Here is a 21,905-nt window from a genome sequence, read left to right as displayed (position 1 = left end):
CGTTGTGGCGTTACGTTCCTTAAAAGCAGAAGGGGTTAGAGTTAGAAAACACACCATCCAAACTTTGCCCGGGGAGCATCGTTGGTTGAGGGCGCTAGAGTAAATGAAGAGAAGGGGGTAGCGTTAGCGAGCACAAAGCAGTGAATCAAGAGATATAAAACATTCTCCGATTGTTTCATGGCGGTGACGTTATAAAGCAGAGACAAACACGTCCACACCTCCTCACAACTCTGCGGGAAGATTTTGTGTGAATGCACCTGAGATCACGAGATCCTCCAGTTCGCTGTGGCCTCTGTTCTGCATGTGTGTAGCGCAGCCCCGCCCTCGGTCAGACCTGAAATTGGATGCAGATAAACCTAGTAACCCCCGCCCCCTAAAACATATAACGATGAGCCATTCTAGGAAAGGCACGGAGCCTTAAGGTCCTACTCCCTTCAAAGAGCTGTTATTCTAGTCCCTGCTGTTTTGAGCAAACACGCATAGCTATAATATTTCAAATGCAAAGAAAAACTTGCCATAGCGGCTGTTAGTTTTCGTTTTATGCATCATTTTAGCACAGCCATATAAAAAAGGTCAAAAGGCCAAACAGCTTGGATTAAGTAACATATAATAATGGTGTCAAGTCTCGAGCACTAGTCTGGTGTCCTGCCAGGGTAATTTAAAAGATTAAGAACATCCAGTTATATGACAAACAATAAAATGTATTACAACACACACACACACCAAAAACAAGAGTTTGAACTCTAAGGCCAAAACAAAATAATTTATTTTCTTTTTGTGACATTTTATTCAGACAGCTAGAATTTAGTGTCTCAAACACTTCAATCCGTTGCTATATATTCTTCCCTTTGCCACCCCACCCCTAAATCAAGAAAACAGAAATAACCCAAACATTAAGGAGAAAATGCTATTCCTGTAGATTTTTGCAAGCCTGTCAACATCAATATCATTATGCTTCTAAAATGATTTCACATTACATAACAGTAAGATTTTTTTTTTTTTTTTTTAAACAAGTTAGTGCATTTTATTGTATTACACTAAACCACTAGCTGCTCATATTCATTAATGGAAAAACAAACAAAAAAAGCCCCAGTGATTCATTATTCATGTACTGCATTACTAAACCCCTAGTCAATGCATCAAGTATTCTCATCTGAAATTTCAATCAATATACAAATGTTAGATGCGTGGCTCTCACCCCAGTTCCATTTCTCAACATTAGGGGAAATGGGTTTATGAGGATTGAGCGTGCACAGGGGTGTGGGGGAGGGGGGCGGGGGCGTGAAGCATGAAGCTTCGCACAGTAGGATTAAAATAAATAATTGAAAATAATAATAATGCAATACTTAAAAACAAAATCCAACTGCAATACTGATTTCCAAAACAGACTAGATTTTTCAAGATGAAACGGCACCAACTCCATCCTCACATCACAAAAAAAAAAATAATAATAAATGAACCACACAACTGTGGAGGCGGTGAGTCGGTCAGTGTTCCGTAAGCATGTTTGTTGAAGGTAAGGTCGTACTCTTACTGGTCTCAATGTCACACTCCCACACCACTCTCCATGTGGTGTGGGGGCGGGGGGAGGGGGCTGATAAAGAAATAAGTGACTACACTCTCATAACAGCTGGTAAAGTTCACAGCTCTATAGCCTAAATCATAACACGTTAAGAGAACACATTGGCCCGCTGGTTGTTGGAGACCACACAACTCTCACCAACATTCAACATGGTAAGCTATGGACTGCAGGCAGCTGGCACGTCATATGAACATCAGACATAGGCTAGTGTCAACCATTTGAATGGTGTGGCAACACAATGATTAGCACTTTTTCCACGAATGGTCTTTGATACATTCCGCATGAGGATATTTCTTGTGCTACAAAAAGAATAACGGGAAGGGAGTATGTCAAAGTTTCCAACCTGGTTTTGAAACTACCAGTTATCATACCCAGTTAACCCAATGGCTGGTCCTGCAGAGCTTTAAACCTTGGAACCTCAATACAAAATGCAACACTGCCTTTCCTCGCTGGTGCTCCTGCTTCTTATCTTAGCGCACTCACTGATCTGGTGTCAGAAGGCCCTACAAATCATCTGCCACAATAGTAACAGTGACCTCAGGAGCACCGACACGCCTCTGGAATACCATACCACACCACCTGGGTAGGGCCATCCTCCTACACTCAATCTAGCAGTCAAGGAAATACCATGGACTAACATTTCAGGAAAAGGACAACGGAGTAGTGACCTTACTCTAATTCACCAATGGACAGATTCTTTAGAGAATCCAATCCTGGGACAACATTCATTTAAAACATACGCAAAGTGGAAATATGTTACAGTCGCCACCTTTATCAATCCTCTTTCTCCTATAGCAGACAATAAGGGCCTTTGAGTAAGCAAGAACAAAAAAAAAAGGAAAATCACACATGCGCTAATCAGATTTGCAGAGACCACACTTGACCTATTATTCTGTACAATCCCAACCGCGCAGTTAATCAAACAATAACGATTTCCATGTGTAGACCAACCCTGAATGTTCCATTTCAATGTGGAGTTCTCACAACAAAAGAGGGAACAAAAGAAGAAGAAAAAAAATAAAGAAAAAGATATTTCATCTGCATCAACCTACTCCTTCTCATCCTCTGCCTTAAAGGACACACCCCACTGAGAACACCATGTTGTAAACATATAGAGCCAGGCTGATTATCAACAAATATGAGCACACAGTACAAAATCAGTTCAAGGGGTGAGGGAGTCAATGCACATTTAACAAATCTGAGATGACAAAGTATATCAGACTCTGTAACTGTCTCTGGCTCTGATCTGTGATGCATTGAGGGTCAGTGCTTGATTAAAATCAGTTTGCAGCTTCGAGAAAAAAAAAAATCAAAAAATAGGAAAAAGATAAATTACCCTTCTGTGAACCAGTGACAGGTCAGCATTATTATTGGCAAGCTGTGACTGAGAAAATTGACAAGGCTCCATAACCATCTAATCTTAAATTTGCAATATTTAGTACAATATTTAAAAGGTTTGCTAGCTATCCAACACCATGTCACTGATTCTGAAAGCATACAGAATTAATCGATAGCAATGTCACGCAATTTAATGGAAAAAAAAATGAAGAAAAAGAGGAAAGAAAGAAAGAAAAAATGACCAACAGTAAGTATTACTGTTGCTCCTAAATTGGTTTTCCAAACAAGTCATTCTCAACCAAACATATCCTATAGGAGACCTAAGCCCCAAGATGATGCAACTCTACTGAAAACCACATCCTTCCACACAACTTCAAAGTTCATATACACTGACTGCAAAAAGTCACTCTCACTCCCAGTGTCCTGCAATTTGCAAATAAGCTTTTTTTCATGAAAAAAAAAACAGGATTGGATGAATAATTGCATGTTAAAGTGATATCTTTGTATAGGTACATGACATGTATATATGCCTGTTCCTTTCTTCTTAGTGCATAAGTTCATTGCAGACCACGGTCATTCATATAGAATGACAGTGATGGGCTTCTTCACTGCCCAAGGTTCCATCTATAGGCCCAATCTGAGGCAAGAGAAGGTGACCATCTTTTGGGGAAAAAGGAAGGAGGGGAGCAAAAAAAAAAAAAGAAAAAGAAAGAAAGGAGGAAAAAACTAAACAAAAAAAAAAAAAAAACCACTAGGATTTACATTCTGAGGGGGGACATTTCCAATACAACAAGCTCAGAGACGGGATCTTTTTCCTATTCGATCACTCCCTTTCGTTTGCCCTGCTTTACGATTGTTTTGTTTTTTATGCCCATTTTTCCTGGATGTCCCAGTCTGCAAAGTCATTGCAAGAGACTTTCCTCTAGACATGCCCCAGGCAGGAGAGGTGGCTACCATTTAGGTTGTTGCTTTTATATATCTTATTTCATCTCTTTTTGTTTATATATATTTATATATATATTTATTTATATATTTTATATATGCGTGTATATATTCATACATTTGTACTGGATTCGTTTTTTGTTTTCTCTGCAAGTCTTTACTTTGGCGATATGGGAGGGATGTTCTGCTCTTTGCCCGTATGCCTGGGCCCTCCTTGGGGGGAGTTGCGTCGGCCGAAGGGGGGGCGCCGTTGCTGCTCTCGGAGCTTGAGGCCACCCGTGCCAGCCCTGGGGGGGCCGTTGTTGCGGTAGTAGCCCTGGCCGTCGCGGGGGGGCCGTCCCTCACGGCCCTTGCACTCAGCCCCGCGCTCCAGGGGCCGCTCGGGCTTGTCTGAGGGGCTGTGGGGGCCGCCGGCCGGCTCCTCGGCCTTGTTGCTGCGCAGTTCACGCAGAGGCTGGGAGGCCGGGGGGGTGGTGGTGGCAGCGGCAGAGGGTGGCGGCGTTGGTGGAGGATCCTTAGGGGGGCGCTGGCACACCTCAGCGTAGCTCAACTTGCGGGGCTCCTGCCGGGGGGAATGAAAAAAAACGAAATAGGGGGAGGGGATCAACACACTTCACACCACATCAGAGGTCATCGCTTACGTACATTCGTCGCTCAGGCCTTCAGATCTCATAATCTTACCGCTCATTGGGTCTGGACATGAGGAGGATCGTGACTTGTGTGGAGACAGAGCAGAGAAATAGGTAGAGGGACAGAGCAGAGAAATAGGTAGAGGGACAGGGTATAGAGAGAAATAAGGTAGAACCAGCAGAAGTCCGTCCCCTCCCCTTTCCAGGGCACCTCTATGCGCATTATTTTCTCATCACCAGACCTGAGGACATTATTCAAAGCCAATCCTTTGTCTTTAGGAACTGCCCTCATATTAGCAACAAGCGGCAGACAGCCACAACACAATCAAGTTGACACAGTTGAGGTGTAAATACTGGGATAAGCCTGACTTTCTCCATGGTATAGTGCATGCATGTGTGATGTCTCACCAAAACGGGGGTAGTGGTGGTGGTGGTGTTGTTGTTGGTGGTTGCGGTGGTGGGGGTGGAGGAGGGGACTGGGCTGGCCTGAGGGGTTGCCAGGGCGGGGGCTGCGCTGGGCTGAAGCTTGGGGGCCGCGCTGGGCTGAAGTTTGGGGCCAGCTGCCGGCTGTATCTGTGAGGGTGGGGTGGCGGTGGTGGTGGTGGTGGTGACTGCGGCGGCGACAGCAGCAGCCACGGGGGTTGCCGGCGTCTCTTTATGACCAGGGGGCTCAGGCTTCTCCTGTTTCTTCTCCTGGTGGCTCATGCTGCTGAGAGGAGAGAAGGGGAAAGGGGGGAGGAGAGGAGAGGCAAAATCACAAAGGGAAACATGAGAATTGCTGACAAAGCCAGGTGGAAGGGCTTCAGCAGGAGTGCCACTTTACCTCCAGCTCCTTTTGTCTTTCGACTGTCAGAAGGACAAAAGCTTCAACATCAACAACAAAAAAAAAAAAAAAAAAAAAAAAAAACCTAACCCCTAAACTCCTCAAACACATTGGCTTCCCTCTTTGGGTGGCAAGGCATTGTACCTGGCTGTAGGAGACTCCAAGGTGTGTGAAGTGGTTTTGCTTGCAGGCTGGGCCGGCCTGGCGCTGACGGTGTCCTCTGGGGCTGGGGTATGACTTATGGCTCCCTCCTTGCTGGCATCCGACTGCTGTTGCTGTTGCTGCTGCTGCTGCTGGGACTGGACACCCACAAATAACTTTTTGATTAATACATGTCCAAACGTCACACACTTTTAGGTTCCTCCAGCTTTGGCAGCCTTTTCAAAAGGCTGTATATGGACAGGGGAAGAAATAGGGCTGACTAAAACAAACAAAATGAACTATTAAACTTAGTCTATTTAGAAAAAAAAGAAAAAGCTTGCTGTGAGTGTGTTGGGCTGACCTTGTCTCTGTTGAGGCCGCGGACCACATCAGACATGCGGTTTTCCAGCACGGGCTCGCCCTGCGTGCTCACCACACAACCCGGCAGAGGAGGGAAGTTGGAGGCAGCCAGGTCAAACTTGGGCTGAGGGACCTTGACCTCTGTGAGAGGAGCCTGCCGCTAAAGGGGAGGACAAAGGGACACAATGCATCAACACAAACAGCACGGGTGCATATCTAGACAAGACAGAAAAGATCAGACCATATTAGAAAGTCTGGTATGTTTCCAGACACTTTTGGGGGGGGGCGTAAACTCTTACCGTGGTGCGCTCGTCCTCTCTCCTCCTGCGGTTCCCTCTGTATGTACTCCTCCTGTAAACCAAGTGGTAAGGGAAGGTTACAAAATAGTCACCAGCTTACAACCAGGTTTAGTGTTAAGTTCCCTGTCTCTCTCTGGCCTTCAGATCTCATAATCTTACCGCTCATTGGGTCTGAACATGAGGAGGATCATGACTTCTGTGGGGAGACTTGAGAAAAGAGCAAGACAGAAAGAGCAAGAGAGAGAGAGAGAGAGAGAGAGAGCAGAGAGAAAGAAAAGAGAGAGAACCAGCAGAAGCCCTTCACTCCCCCATGCCCAGGAGGTCCTCTATGCGCTTGAGTTTGTCATCACTAGGCCTGACGACGTCAAAACTGCCTCTGGGCAACTCAACACCGTTGAGGCATTTCACTCCCAGATAAGCTTGCACTACGGCTGGTAGATAAAACGGCGACGGAAACACACGGCCCCAAGGTGACTCAAGAGGCCAAACGAGAGATACGGAGATCCTACTGACCTTCCACGGTTGGCCATGCCAGAGTCGTCGGAGGGCTCGGACGCGGTCAGGTGGGTGAAGGAGGGGCTGAGCTCAGATGTGGCCAGCGCGGTGCCGCTGCCTGCAGAGGGCTGGGGGCTGCGCAGGCCCCCCGTGAGCCCGTCCACCAGTGGAACGGGAGCCACCGGGGAGGGGGCGCCGTCGCTGGACCTTGACTGAGGCTTCACGTGGTTTCTGTTGGGATTACAACACAAGGAAGTTGGCCTTTTGGCACAGGATAAACAGCCAATGATGAAGCCAGAAGCGATGTCATGACGGGGAGGGGGGGGGGGATTGTGATGGTACACATTTTTACACATCCACTGGGCCATCTCAGAATGGGATGCATGCAATGACGAAACTAAAATGTGTAGATGGGCAACCAGTGACACAGGCCAAGAATGTTGGGTTGAAAATATCTTTGATTTTCAGTAAAGTTTATAATTAACACTTGACTTGGCTTTTTTTTTTTGTGTGCTCCAAATTGGACAAACTAGGCCAATTATAAGAATTTAGGGTCTCAACAGTCATTGAATCAAACCATTTAGTCTTAATTCATGCTTGGATTAGTTAGCTTGAACCCTTCAAGAAGCACAAACAGAATGATCCAACAGTGAATAACCCAACATCATATATAATGGGTGGTTAGCGGGGATGAAGAACTACATGTAGAAGTGCAGATATCCAAGGCGGCAACTTTGCTGAGACCACTGAACAATTTGACTGCAGCTCAAAAGCCCAGCATCGTCAAGCCTCATACATATCAGCAACATACATGGCGATTTGCAAAATAAATAAAAGATAATGGCAAGGCTGTAACTGGATTTACCACAGTAAATCAAATGACATGGGGTGAGGCCAGTGTAACTGGCAAAAGCCTGATTAATGCTTAGTTATGTATCTGAAGCTTGTATGAAAGAGAAGGGGTGTCATTCGACTATGACAAGGCTCGAAAGAGTTGAACAGGTGTACCTGAAGGCATTTATTACATTCTTTCTGGAATAGAGTGGGACACTGTGGGGACAGCAAGAACACCAGCACGAAGTGCTATATTACTTACCCAAAAAGATGATTTTTTTTTTTGTATTACACTTAAAACAGTACCCTTCAGTAGAGTAAAGTCTATCCCTAGTCACTGACTGTCACTCAGGCCTTCAGATCTCATAATCTTACCGCTCATTGGGTCTGGACATGAGGAGGATCGTGACTTGTGTGGAGACAGAGCAGAGAAATAGGTAGAGGGACAGAGCAGAGAAATAGGTAGAGGGACAGGGTATAGAGAGAAATCAGGTAGAACCAGCAGAAGTCCGTCCCCTCCCCTTTCCAGGGCACCTCTATGCGCATTATTTTCTCATCACCAGACCTGAGGACATTATTCAAAGCCAATCCTTTGTCTTTAGGAACTGCCCTCATATTAGCAACAAGCTAATATGAGGGCAGTTTTAAGATCAGAACATAGTTTAAGATTTTTGTTTTAAGATCACTTCCTTTGATTTTTACTGCCTGTACTGCATTGACACTACCTTCCAATTCAATCTTAACACGTATTATTAACTTGGCCACTGATTCATGAAAAATGCAAGATGAGCCAGTATCAAAAGGGGAGGGTGACAAATCTGGAATTAAAACATAAAATCATACCGGTTCCGGCTGAAGGGGCGGCCAAGGTTGAGCGAGTTGGAGCCAGTCTTATAGTGTGCAGGTGAGCTAAAACCATTCACAAAGCTACTGTTGGGAAATGGGGCCTGTGGTAGAGAGAAGGGGTTTAGAGATCACATGTGGATGAACTGCACAGTACAGTACAGTACAGTAGACTACGAAGATTAGTTCTTAGCAGTTCTAAAACCCAGAAGCACATGCAGTCTCTCTCTCTCTCTCTCTCGCTCACACACACACACACACGCACGAACAGACTGGTGCAGTCTACATACCAGAGGCGTCTCGAAGTACGGCGTGGGCGAAGGTGTCCAGGTGGGAGGCATGATGTTGTAGGGCAGGTACTGCTGCTGGGGGCTGTAGACGGGCTGCATGTAGAGGGGCGAGCTGTACTGGGACTGGGTTGGAGTCTGCTGCGAGTACACACTGCAGTCCAGGCTACGGTAGCCATTCTTAGCAAAGAACGTGTTGATAGCTTTTATTCTGGCCTGGGAGTAGGGGGTCACGAGGTATTAGCCGGAGGTCAGGAGTGATTATAACTGCAGCAGCCAAAGAGCTGAATCACATTCTGCACATTATGATAATTGAGAACCCGTCAACTCACCATGATTGGTTTTCCCTGAAATGTTTTCACTTCTTCCCTTAAATACTTGTACGCCTGAACAGGGAAAACACAACAACTTATTCAATACCCTTAATTGATAGGCTAGACAATCTAAAACCTCCTCTAAAAATCTAACTGAGGAGCACATATTACTAACACACCCACCTGTTGGGCATCGGTGTCCGATTGGAATGTAATGTACCAGTTATTGTTGTGCGCAAACTCCACGCTGATAACTTTCGGACAGTTGTCGTTCTTAAAAAGGGCCTCCACTTCCTGGGGACGGAGAAGATTGTAAACAAGGTCAGATCATCATGGAGGAGCAACTCAGGACTTCGTTCCTTGAGCATCCTACAGGAGCTGCTCTCACCTCTACGGGCGTGGACTCTGGGACCTCCCTCAGGATGATGATGCAGCGCTTGTGATTGGGCCGAACCTTCTCCCCTTTCTCATCCACTTGTACCATTGGAGATGCTGGACACAGAAGAGCATCCACACATCAGTCACGCATGAAAAGGCAACCATTCATGGGCATCTTTGTTGCAAAAAAAATACAACAGCTACAGCTGGCACCCACATTGTTTGCATATGCAGAGAAAGACTTATCAAAATGTGAAGTCATACATCCAGTGTCAAAAAAGTTACAGGAATAAGTTGACAGGAACCTTGATCAACATGCTTGATCAGGTATGGTGTTGATGCTGCTACATTAGATCAAGTTTTAAGTTCCTTAGGCAATGGATCTACTTACATTTAAGCACATCCAGAATAAGGTCCATGTCAGTAGTCAGGACCTTTATGCCCTCCATGCTTGCTATGGTCCAGATGGGGACAAACTGGTCACTGTCCATCTGGGACATGAGGTACAGGTCCTTGGACAGATTTTCCCTGTGGCATCAAACAATAAGAGTCAAAAATGAATGCATGGGCCATACAAATACTTCAAAACTACATGAAAGCCTGTCCATGCCCACTTCAAATGTATTCCTTTTGTCTAGGTTCTGACCTGGAAAAACAGAACTCCAGCTCTTTCTTGAGAGACTCCCGTAAACTCTCAGCAGAGATAGGCTGCTCCATTGTCAGGGTAGAATCAACTGGAACAACAAAATAAATGGTCACCACACACACTAAGAGTAAGAATAAGACACTCACATTAAAGACTTCTGAAATCAAACCTTATTAGCTGATTAAGTTGTCAAAAACAGTTGCGGATGCAATTCAAAAGTTATCATATCTGTTTAGCACAGGAGAAAAGGAGTGTTTGACTGACCATCAATTCCTGTTGCAGGCTCACAGAGGGGGAACTCCAGGTCTGGGGGGTCCATGCCATTCGCTGTACCCTCGGCAGCACCTGAGGAGCTGCTGTCCTCCAGGCTAGGAAATCCTTCTGTGTATGCTTTACATCCGGAGGTGTCAGGATACCCTACAGATTGAGCGTTAGGGGGAAAACAAGTTAAATAACTAATCACTTGTTTGCCCAATATAACAAAAGGGAACAAGAAAAAAAACTTCTACTTTATAAGTATTCTAAAAATCAGAAATTGCTGACTGATTCGTATGTAAAATAATTACTAGCAAAGGGGGGTGAAATTCCACACAATCTATTTTTAAAACATTTATGATGTTCCACATGATTGTCAGTTTCAGCAGATGTAAATGAAAAAGACTTCTGAAACAGAAGCCCAATAAACTGGCTTACCCTCTGGGATGTTGGTCTGGGACCAGGGGGAGCCCTCTGTGCCATCTGCAGGGGCCTCACTGGGAACAGTAGGCATCTCCTGCCAAACCTTGGCATTCGGGTTCAGACCGGCACCCTTAGAGGTCACCTGAGGCAAACATTGCAGTATATTAGTCATTTCAGTTTGATGCAGCAGAGCCCATATCCTCCTTCAACTCAGCTAAATTACATTTTCACTGGATTTGTTAAATCTTAATCCATGAATGCCACTAAGGTTCTTTTCAACTTAGTTAATGCATAACTCATCCAGAACGGTTCGATATATCCAGGCAGCAAAGTCTCCTAGTTAAAAGTTCAAGATCACAATTCAGCTAAGCCAATGTGTGCGACCTGTTACGTAATCGTTTTGCTAGTTGCAGTAAAATTATAACGCTCAACGCAAGTTAATATCACAACACGGAGGTGAGGAAAGTACGCAAATCTTCACAAAAAAAGACTTATATGACTATAATGTAAAGGAAATACGTAAAACCGATGTATCCACAATGGAAACAACACGCCGACTTTCAATGGGTAGGTTAACGTTAGCAACACAAAACCAAATGACAAAACATTCAACCAACGTTAATGAATTAACTTTCGGTGAATATTAACAAGAAAAGTTGTACAACGTCAACCTCAGCAGATTGCACCATGCATTGCGTTGTGATCCAACTACAATGCCCAAATGATTTTGTGCTATCCGCTAAATAAGTAAAGCCATGAGGCCTTCGGTGAGCTAGCAAGCTAAATATGCTAACGTTAGCATACTCTCACATGGTCTCCACCGATTGTCCGTGATGCGTGCTGCTAAGTTTGCTAACAAGCCAACTACACAAAATGAAGCTTACCTCGATGAACAAAAGCATTTCAAGCGGTACCGTTCACTCAATGAACTAAGGAATTCTTCTAATTCACGAGGTAGTGACCATTTAAGACAGTTTTGCCGCTGAAAGGAAGCTCTCAGAGTTGGACAGATTCCAGCTCAAGTTACTTCCAGCACGCGTTTACACGACCTTCAACCATTCGCTCTGTGAAAGATGAACTCCGCCTACCCCTCTCACACTTGAAGCACATTTTACCAAAGAGTCGCCGTCTTCCGTAAGATAACCGCCAAGAATTCATGATCATCCTTGCTGTTGGCCAAGGGTACCGTCAATCAATTGACAGTTTGGTCCCAGTCGTCTACAACCAGTACAACTATCTTTAAATTAAACACTATGTAGTTAATGATAAACTGACCTGTTCATAAGGAATTAATTAGGTGCCACCAAGGAATCCGAGTGTTGCAATATATGTAAAGTTAAAGTGACGACATGTAAATAAGCGTCTATTTACATGATCCAATTTACAAAACACTTCGTATTGGTCAATAATGATACAGGCGCCTACACAAGACAACACACGAGTTTAAAAAAGTTGATCTCTTTAATTTTGTAAACAAAAATAAGGTAATCTGGTTCTACTTGTAATTGGCATTACACACATATCTGTTACACAGGCGGTCATCGAAGCCGTACTTCTTCAACTCGCTTGTAAAGCTTTGATTAATAACATGGCTATTCGTTACATTTTCCTTGCATTTAAATCCCTAACATCTGAATGTTAAAAGTATCTATTACACAAACAGAAGATAACTTTGACTTTCGAGTGCTGCATGTCATGAGACCTATACCATATGACGAGTCTGTCACTAGCCATGGTGGAGCACATGCCATAAGGGGCGCCATTGTCAATGACCACCTGCTACAAAGTGATTTAGGCCCTAAACTCATCTGAACGGCAGCTGTAGAAATAACCAGCACAACATTAGTCTACACGGGCACTCAATAATTTAACTTTTCACAAACTGTTTCTAAAACCCTAGTCAACGTGGAAGGTGAGGTCAAAGTATGTCCGCGCGTTACAACGACAACTGATATTGCACCCGGGACAGGTATCGACTCATTCTTACAATATTGTAAAGCCTAAGTTACTGGCCAAAATATAACTGTAACGTTAAGCACCAACAACACAAATTAAAGCCAATACTGGGTCCCAGTGATCACCGTATCGGCTGACAGCTGTAACGAAACACGCAGGCCTCGAACGTTCTCTTGATTAACAACAGACAGACGGTAACGTAATGCAATCAAAGCGTGATTTGATTACATAGGATAGCAAAATTCTTATATTGCTACATCAAAAACAAAGTGCTTAATCTCTTTCGCGGTGACCACATTAACGTCAAGTAGCTCCCTGCTAAGCCGCCACTGACAAAGCAGATATAGCTGGCTAACTGGCCTTACCTCGCAGCGTAGCTTAAAGAGCTGACAAGTCAGCTGCCTGGTAACACGAGTGGCTACAGCGACGTCAACTATACGTTACCGAAATGTCCTACCAAGGGAGTTCACTAAACCTAAAAGACTAGTAGCTAAATAACTTGTTACTTGGCCATAAATTAGGTCTTAATTCGGATTTAGAGGTTACATCAGACTTGTCATCCAGCACCAGCTTACGTTAACGTTAGCTAACGTAAGTCAAGCAACAAGATTGCCAAGGCAACCCCACATAGCCAACAAACGTTAGCCTAACGTTAAAATTCTGGCCCACCCTGCAGTGCAGTCATCGAATATGACCCTACTTTCTAAAAGGACAATTGGCCGTTGGCTCAAAACAACACTTAAAATTTCGAAGGAACGTTAGTTAAATGGTGTCGTGCAATGACAGGCCCGTACTCACCATGCCGCCCGAATCTCCCCCAGTCCCAAGTACCGTCTCGTCCTCTCCACGGGTTATGGATCCCGGCTCAACCTCCTCCTGCAGCTGCGGCTCTCCGCCCTGGTCTGAACTCATCGGCCGCTCCTGGCTCACGCCTCCTTCGTCGTTCTCTCCCGACCCCCGTGTGATACCCCAATTTCCACCAGTTATCGTGAAAACGTTGCCGTTGCCTAACTAATAGTCGATTTACTCTGACTGTTGCGACTAAATCAACTAACAGGTTAGCTAGCTAGCTAGCTAGCTAAATAGTATGAGCTACCAAGTTAGCTATCTTGGCTAGCTAGCTAGCTAGCATACATCGACAAAAATGAGCCAAACTCGAACGTGTAAGTTAGATTCTAATAACGCAAAATGAGACAAAATGAAAAGTCAAGTCATCAATCTAGGTTCTAGTGTTTCCTCTTTGATATTCAAGCTAGTGTTATATCCGATAAACACATTCCTAACCGGGCGACCGAAGCGGACACAGGGGACACGCACCTTTCCTAAGAGTAGGCAGACATTAATACAGTCCGCCACCGTCCCAATTGCCACTGCGACCTCCTACTGCCCTCTGAAAAGCCCGTTTCCGGTTATAAAAAATGACCATAGAATTCTTTTTTTTAATGTGTCGTGAACATATATATGCATAATATGTAATTCGGTAAATACAGTTAAGCATATTTCCACAATGAAAACACATTAACATACATGAAAAACACCTTTCCCCGCATATTTCAACAGGTAGGGTTATTTCATTCTTACACTGGCCATAATCACAGGGTATCACAAATAATATTTATTTCCGCGGAAATTCAATACACTCAATTTGACTCTGAGTAACATTTTACAAAAAAATTAATGATCATCAATATTCACCAGTAGAGGACGCTGGTGGCTGCTCAATCATTACTTGAGGTTGAGAGTGAGGTTGAAAACTGAATGCCAGATAGATAAGGGTCTCTGAAGAATACTCCTTGAGAGAGGGGCATTCTAAATTAAAGCATGAGACCCAGGACTTATGTCCAGTCGTAGGCCAGAAGAGAATTTGATATCCCTCAGGACTTATAGTATAAAAAACAATTACATGGACACAGTGGCAGTTCAGTGTTAAAAGGTTTGCTACATTTATCAGTGATTTATGGTATAATTTGTGTTATGTGATTTTATATGTGCAACCAAATATTCTGAATTCTTAAGTGATTTCTTGCATGTGCATGAGTAGAACCGGGTCCACAAACATGAAGAAAAATTAACTGATTTCAAGGAGAATTTTGCAGATTATGATGCCAACCAAGCCAATGACAACCACCCCACCGCTTGCAGTGCTGATGAGGAGGTAAACCACATACATTTTACCTATACAAGAGAGATAAGAAGCAAGATATTAACAACAGCACAAAACAGAATTCACAATGACAGATACTATAATTAATAATTATTAAACAGTTTGATATGTCACTAATCCTATAGTATACTGGTGCATTACAAAATTGCTTGCTATATTCACATTTTCTATTAACCTGGCTTGGGTGCAATTTTACTTTTATTTTTACAATTTTACTTTTATTAAGTAACTTGCCCAACAATGATTATTATACAGTGTTGGTAAAAAGCTACATTTCATTGTAACAGCATTGTAACAGCAGACAATACAGATGAGGAGATGAGAAATTGTGAGCAAGAACTGAGAGGATCACTCACTGGACTTTGGAACATAGAGCATACGGATACTTCCATCAGCCTTGTCCATCTCCACATTATAATAAACAGTGTCCTCAAAGCAGACAAGTGTCGCAGATTCATTCACTTTGGTAAGCTTTATATCTCCACAAGTATGTTTACAGTCTTCTTCATTTGCTACTGCACATAGCACACAAGGCCTGAAAAAAATGATAGTAAGTAAATAAATAATAAGTGAAATAATTGTAAGGGAACAACAGTCAAATATTAAAAGCATTAAGATGTAACACACCAACATGCTGCATACTTCAAACTAAGAAATATTATTACACTGACAATAAGTGCAAGAAACCTGGTGTTAACAGTTCACTCATTTGCTAAGTTAAATAAATACTTGTTTTACTCACTTGAACTTGATACACGGGGCTCTAATCTCTGAACAGTGTCTCCCAAAGAAATCTGGGTGACAGTGGCATTTGTTACATTTGCAGTGGCCATTGTGGCTACACAGACCACCTCCTCCTGTGTGACACTGGTCAGTCAGTGTTGAGCATTCGCAGGCAGGACCAGAGTAGTTAGTGTTACACTCACATGTGCCACAGTTACACTTTCCATTTCCTGCCAGTAAGCACAAGGGGGAATTATAATTTAGCTATTACCTTAAAAAAAAGATAGCCATCTGCCACTGAATACTGGGAACATGAGCTGTACTATCGATCGAAGTTCAACCATTATCCTCCACAGGTCTCTTTCTTACCCGCGCAGATGAGATTGTTGTGGCGATTGCAGCTGGTGTGATCGCACTGGCAGTACCGCCCTCTCAGGTGCCCGTTGCATATACACTGGCCACACAGGCAGCTTCCGTGTCCACTGCACGGCTGGGAGCTGTTAGGGCTGATGCACATCTTGTCCAACGCAAACATGCTGTCTTTGTGCTCCTGGGTGCCACACTCACAACTCTGGCCCATACGCCCTTCGTCACAACTGCCACCACCATGGGACAGATCAACACAACAAACAAAGATCAGAGTGGTGTACTTATGAGGTTCTTATGTTGAACTAATCACATCTATGTAATGTCTGGTATCGTATTGTACTGATGACAGCCAGAGGTAACATACTTGCAGATCCCACAGGTGAGAGTTCCTTTGCCACTACATTCGGGTGAAAAACGCTCCGTGTCATTGCAGTCACAGTTACAGAGCGTCTCTACGGTTACCTGCAGCTCCTCATTTAGGCCCTGCACTTTGAGGATGAATGATGTCGGCTGATGCAGGCAAGCTGAGCTATGTAAGGTCACTGTGAAATTTACCTGTGGTCATGAAGTACAAATGACAGTTCACTGTTTTGAAACCAGTGATGCACATTTTAAGAAGCTTGTTGGAGTATCACACCAAAAACATATACCATCACTTACTTGATTGGCTGATAGGCTGATTTTAAATCTCTCAAGAATTTCCCATGATAAAAGCAAAACCACTCCAGCCCGTTTCAAGTATATTTGAAGTTCCATCATAAATTAATTGGATTCTGATATATGCTCATAAGTATATTAATAGCCAAAGTACCTGCTCATTGATCATAGTATGATTGCATGCCCCTCTCCTCTGCCTTGGGGAGTGAGTGCCATCACTGCATTGAGAGACATAGGAGATATCTATGCCTGGTGGAACTCTATGGTGCTCCAGCAATATTGTGGATAATAGATCCTGATGATGTAAAAAAGTTAAAAACTTTTTTTAAACTTTTTTTACTAATGGCTCAAAGGGCAAGAAATTGCAATGACTGGTATCATTGGGGTGTAGTGTTCTGAAAGATCTACTTTGTTGCACTTACATCATAGGCTTTTGAGATGAGCTGAACCACATTACTAGAGTCTTTCTCCAGCACACCTACTACAGACTGTGGGATGAGCTCACTCACAGCCTGTACAAAAATTAAAGAATTCTTTGAACACAGGCATCCACCAGAACACAGAACACATCAGGTACAAATAGGACACTTACCATATACTGCTCGTCGTGGTCTTTAGTCACTGCAAAAATGAGCATGATGTGGTTGGTACTGAGAGCCTCAGCAACATGAGCGACAGAGGGATAGTCCTATAAGAAAACACATCCTACATTTCAATATGTACAGTACATATACACAAGCCAGGAGTGCTTTTCTGAGGGTGGGCTGTGTAATCAAGTAGATGTATAACGTAAGGTAGACACTCACAAAGTGTGTCTCCATGTCATAGAGTCCCTCGCTGTTAAGATGACACTTCCCATCATGTGGGTAGTAAATCCCAGCTAGTTTTCCGTCCCCAGCCAGATGAAAGGTGTTGTCAGAAGCATAGACTAAAATCCGTGTCACGTCGCCCCAACCAATTTCATCCTAGCACAAAATGAACAGAGTCATTGTGCATGTGAGAGCATTGTGATCAGCAGTGTCAGTATGGTTCGTTTTTTTTTTTTAAGCAGAACTTTTTGTCTTTTTTTTGCCTGTTTTAAACTTTATGTCACCTGACAGACGGCCACCTGCATTATTGCATCAAAGCCTGCCTCCGGGGGGTCGAAGTTGCAGGAGATTGACTCTTTTTCAGCCCGCGTCTTAAATTCGGCAACATCCTCTGTGAGGTTTAGAACGTGCTTGAAGCTGAAAGAAGGCTGACATGGCTCCTCAAATGACTTTTTGCAGGGACATTTTTTTGTTTCCTCGAATGTGCTGATGAAAGGACCCATGGCCTTTTCCACAAAACAGCCAAAACCTGCAAGGAAGAGAGAATAATACTGTGCAAGTTGTGTGTGCATACTGTGCACTGTCATCTGCCGGTCACTTAATCCAATTTATAACAGTATACAACTGTAAAGAATGTGAAACTATGCAGGTAATATGCCTTGTTACATGTGCTGATTATTCATTTCCCTCCTCTCGCTCACACACTCACCAATCCGGACGGAACTGGAGACGTCTTTCAGAGCTGAGACGATCTGGTGGCCTAATTTGCGAACGTTCTCCAAATCATCCCTCATTGAGAAGGAGAAATCCATGAGGTAATACAGGTCAATGGGGTAGCCCTCCGCTCTCTTAAACATGACGTCAAAGGTGTGGGGGACTCCTAACCATTGGCAGGTTGGACAAAGTCAAGGAATAAGAGTCACCAGACCTTCCTGTAATCGTCAGTGTACAAATCGACCACCACAACATTCTAATTACAGTTATTACTATACATGTAGTGAAAATGAACAGGTGACGTAATAAAAACATAATTATGTAACAAAAAACATGATTAAACAGTTGTGCAATGTTTGTGTAGCTGTGAACTGTGAGCTGTGTGAGAACACACACACCAACTCTAAGTTTGATGTGGAGCTTCTGAGGCTGGAGCTGGACCACTCTTCCTCGGTTACTACCGACGGGTTCGTCCCTGTCGGCGTGTGCACTGGGCTTGGGGTCGATAACCTCCGAGCAGTTCCTCATCCTCAGATTGTCCTTCGTGTCGCACCGATGTTTAGTAGGCTCACTAGGAAACAGGAAGTCCTGGAAGGAACACATGCTTCTAAATTTACACAACATTTTAAAAACAGGACTTTATGGGCCCGTTGTCCCCATGACTAATCAGAGCAATACGGTCACGAGCTTCACCTGGAAAAGGTTGTATGGTGTGGACTGTTATGTTTAAGGTGCAATCCACAATTCTAATCCGATACACGTTTTGTCAAAATCAGAAAATTGCTCCTCATCGTCCTCTAGTTGTCCCGCTTTGTTTGTGGCTAAAAAGAAAAACTAAAGCGTTGGTACACAGCCCTGACTCTGTAAATAAATAAACAAATAAACAAACAAAGTGTCTCAGGCCGAACCATGCACTATTTCAGTCAGTCAACCCATTGCCTCAGGACCACAGAAGGGAGGGGTGTCATTTGATTAGCTGTTGAGATCAGCTATCATTAACATTTTGCCAGTATCACGGACCGAATCTTTAATGTTGATGTCAAAGCTCACTGGACTTGCATCTGTCCCTTTGCAGAGAGATGTGATCAGAAGACACTTACCCTCATCTTACACCAAGCACACCCTTCGGTTCTCACGCAAGCAGAGCATGTTGACTGAGACTTGCACCTTCCCTGCACACCTAACCGTTGGACAGGCATACAGTATGTGACTGTTTCTGAGAATATTTCATGTTTTACCGTATAGTTTCATAATACTTCAATGTACTTAAAAACATACATACCCATCTGGTCACCATAGAATATCAGAACAGCTGCAATGAACCACACCCAGTTCATCTTACGCTAGGATCTTGGAGCACTGAACTGTTAGGGGCATGCCAAATAGGATACCGTAAAGAAGATAAACACGATATAGGCATTTTATTGTCACATATGACCAAGTCACACAAAATGGGACAGTAAAAACGGCACCCAAAAACACATGATGTTAGGCTTAATGGATGCAGATGGAATCTTTCTATAAAAATGTTTTCTCTTCATACCAGTAATATTACAAGTGATATAAGGTGGCAAAGGTTCTCTCAAGGGAAATGCAAATCAGACTTTCTCTTCTTTTTCAGTTCCCTTTGAATTAGAATATTCTGTCAATACAAGAACATTTCTTCTATTGCAACATTTTTCACGTCTTTCTATGGCAACATAGCTAATATTAATATCAATATTCATATTGCTGCCATTGCAACATTATCAATATTTAACCAGGTATCTGTAATGTCTAATGATGAGGCAAGATTTTGTTCAAAACCTCACTTGAAAGATGTGTAAATACAGTAACAGGACTGAACTGAGAGCCACTGAAATGTAATAGTGACATCAGAATATTTGAGAGCACTATTGTCAACAATGACTTACCAGATGTGTGTTAAAAGTTGCAATGGTTGATTTAGCAAATGGTCTATTGAGCAATTAGTCAATGATCCCAGCCTAGCAGGACTGCTTCATGGGTGTAACCTCACATATGCAAATGACAACGCTTTTTTATGGTCTGTTAGATATAGATAACTTAAGAAATAATAATAACAGTTTGTGAGACTCTGTGACAAATGTAATCTCTTAATATAAATAATGTATCACGCATCTGGAGTGAAAGTAAAACAATCCTGTCATAGGCAAAATGCTGCTGATGTGCCATTCACAGCTATGTGTACATATTATTTAGTCATTTCTATCTTATTTTTACACACAGCCAGGTGTTTACATTAGATTACAGCATCTACCAGCATATTATTGTTTAGAAATAAAGTACTTAAGAATAAGGAATAAAGAATGAAAGAATAAAGATCCTGAAGATCCTGTACTTTCAATCTTCCCAGGCAAATCATTCATGCATTCACTTGCACAATTTAGGAAATGTTGAGCTGTATTAAGCACTTACCAAACATCTTACGCACACTTCACTGAAGCCGGCCAAATAAGAGAAAGAACTATGTTAAAGCCTGCTTAAAGGTGCAATTCGTTTTGCGTGATACAGTATAATTCTAGACTCAAACCTGAAGGCCTGACAAAATGCAGTGTTGACCTTTTGTTTGTTTTTTGTTTACATTTTCGTCATTTAAACAAATTCATAAACATCTGTGACAAATTATCACAGAATGTACCGGAAGATTCAACTCTTCACCTTACTTCTTTCAAAACTCTTGAAAGGATTAAGAATATTTTCACTGTTCTTTCAAGATGATATTGTAGTAACACATCTAGAAACCTCTTTATTTCTCACAAAAACTATGCTGCACTAAGATGTTTGACCATTTCAATTCGATTGCTTCAACTAAGTTTATATGTTTTGTGGTTTGTGTAGATACAGATGAAACATGAATAGTTACTATAAGTGAACAGGAACAATTCATGTATTCCATCCAGTGAATTCTCACAAGTTCATGTGAAACATACAAGTCTACAAACAGGACTATAATAAAAGGACAAAATCAGTCATTAAATAATTTCATGAGCTGTGTGACCCCTTTTATGTCCCCGAATTCTTTAAATTTACACCAAAAATCAGAAAAGCTCACCCCTTATTAAGGCAAAACAGGCCGTCTTCAATAGGCTATATGGTGGAACTCATATAGTGATGTTACCGCCTCAGCAACCAGCTCTTGTACTGTGGTTTCATGTGCATCTGTCAGGAAACAGCTAGGTGCACACAGAGCACTGTCCCTGATACTGCAATTGCACGAGTAAAACATTCAAGCGCAAAATCACAAGATGTCATCAAAAGGGATGGGATGGGATGAACATTTCAGACAATTGCTGAAAACGTGTATTATGTTTTTTATGTTTGCTGTTTTTCTTAGTTTATTCTTAAAAATCAAAACCTGAAAATGCACACTCCCTTTCCACAAAAAACATTCCAATCATCCACAACTAAAATAGATGAAAAATATTTCCAGCACTGTTTATTCTTACCTAGCAGACTATGCCACTACATAACATCAAATGCTTATGTTTACCAAAATGGGCATAGTTTCTCCCGTTGAAATGCAATGAATTCACTCCTTGCAACACTTGCAAACATACTTGCAAACATACTTACAACAGACTTATGACTATAAAACTAAACTATATAAAACTAAACTATATTGCGCTTAACATTGGTAAACTTCTGGCCTGCAAATAGCTTGCAGCACATAACACTACACGTAGTGTACATACTAGGGTGTACGATAAGCAGAAAGATTATGTCTACAGGCCGGCAACTTTAATAGCGCACGCTGTTGTTCACTATCTGGCTGCTTACTCTTGTAAAAAAAAAACAACCTTGACTATTACTATCAATATTGACCTTTTTGACACCAGTCAGCATTTGTAAGCAATTTTACCCATAGGCTATACCAATTTGCTCACTGAGCTTTGCCTTTAATGT

At 42.8% G+C, this 21,905-nt stretch overlaps 2 protein-coding genes across 7 annotated transcripts; both read right to left on the bottom strand.

Annotated features, from left to right (window-relative positions):
- Positions 1 to 735: 735 nt before the first annotated feature.
- Positions 736 to 13,942, bottom strand: LOC105897334 (La ribonucleoprotein 4). 4 transcript variants are annotated; one of them, XM_031565752.2, is made up of 17 exons: positions 13,344 to 13,942; positions 10,605 to 10,731; positions 10,176 to 10,328; positions 9,912 to 9,999; positions 9,657 to 9,793; positions 9,276 to 9,379; positions 9,071 to 9,181; positions 8,906 to 8,959; positions 8,577 to 8,789; positions 8,287 to 8,390; positions 7,618 to 7,659; positions 6,628 to 6,840; positions 6,115 to 6,166; positions 5,817 to 5,975; positions 5,459 to 5,613; positions 4,900 to 5,200; positions 736 to 4,424 (listed from the first exon to the last, which is right to left on the bottom strand). In XM_031565752.2, the coding sequence occupies exons 1-17, from the start codon at positions 13,455 to 13,457 to the stop codon at positions 4,020 to 4,022; spliced, it is 2,532 nt and encodes an 843-aa protein (XP_031421612.1). In that variant the 5' UTR covers positions 13,458 to 13,942; the 3' UTR covers positions 736 to 4,019. The 4 variants fall into 4 exon arrangements, with proteins under 4 accessions (XP_031421612.1, XP_031421614.1, XP_031421615.1 ...); XM_031565754.2 differs by having other exon boundaries at positions 4,900 to 5,197; XM_031565755.2 differs by lacking the exon at positions 13,344 to 13,942 and adding an exon at positions 11,474 to 13,325.
- A 344-nt stretch (positions 13,943 to 14,286) lies between these two features.
- LOC105897275 (integrin beta-7-like) lies at positions 14,287 to 21,742 on the bottom strand. 3 transcript variants are annotated; one of them, XM_031565758.1, is made up of 15 exons: positions 21,055 to 21,742; positions 19,264 to 19,345; positions 19,082 to 19,161; positions 18,380 to 18,569; positions 17,977 to 18,147; positions 17,552 to 17,796; positions 17,265 to 17,423; positions 17,051 to 17,146; positions 16,881 to 16,970; positions 16,613 to 16,753; positions 16,166 to 16,356; positions 15,802 to 16,028; positions 15,452 to 15,662; positions 15,066 to 15,244; positions 14,287 to 14,720 (listed from the first exon to the last, which is right to left on the bottom strand). In XM_031565758.1, the coding sequence occupies exons 2-15, from the start codon at positions 19,316 to 19,318 to the stop codon at positions 14,614 to 14,616; spliced, it is 2,142 nt and encodes a 713-aa protein (XP_031421618.1). In that variant the 5' UTR covers positions 19,319 to 19,345; positions 21,055 to 21,742; the 3' UTR covers positions 14,287 to 14,613. The 3 variants fall into 3 exon arrangements, with proteins under 3 accessions (XP_031421618.1, XP_031421619.1, XP_031421621.1); XM_031565759.1 differs by having other exon boundaries at positions 17,567 to 17,796; XM_031565761.1 differs by lacking the exons at positions 19,264 to 19,345; positions 21,055 to 21,742 and having other exon boundaries at positions 18,380 to 18,552.
- Positions 21,743 to 21,905: the final 163 nt, after the last annotated feature.

Source organism: Clupea harengus, chromosome 4 (genome assembly GCF_900700415.2).
Source record: "Clupea harengus chromosome 4, Ch_v2.0.2, whole genome shotgun sequence".
Classification (NCBI taxonomy): domain Eukaryota; kingdom Metazoa; phylum Chordata; class Actinopteri; order Clupeiformes; family Clupeidae; genus Clupea; species Clupea harengus.
This window is presented reverse-complemented; position numbering and strand designations above follow the sequence as displayed.

Bases quoted from the DNA above. Each gene is read 5' to 3' on its own strand.
- LOC105897334 (XM_031565752.2), bottom strand. From the start codon at position 13,457: ATGAGTTCAGACCAGGGCGGAGAGCCGCAGCTGCAGGAGGAGGTTGAG. The intron at 9,380-9,656 runs GTAAGTAGATCC...TTCTGTGTCCAG, and splicing joins TATTCTGGATGTGCTTAAAT to CATCTCCAATGGTACAAGTG. The intron at 6,841-7,617 runs GTACACCTGTTC...TAATCCCAACAG, and splicing joins AATGTAATAAATGCCTTCAG to AAACCACGTGAAGCCTCAGT.
- LOC105897275 (XM_031565758.1), bottom strand. From the start codon at position 19,318: ATGAACTGGGTGTGGTTCATTGCAGCTGTTCTGATATTCTATGGTGAC. The intron at 17,797-17,976 runs GTGAGTGTGTGA...TCTTCCTTGCAG, and splicing joins CTCCAGTTCCGTCCGGATTG to GTTTTGGCTGTTTTGTGGAA. The intron at 16,357-16,612 runs GTACTTTGGCTA...TCATGACCACAG, and splicing joins ATACTATGATCAATGAGCAG to GTAAATTTCACAGTGACCTT.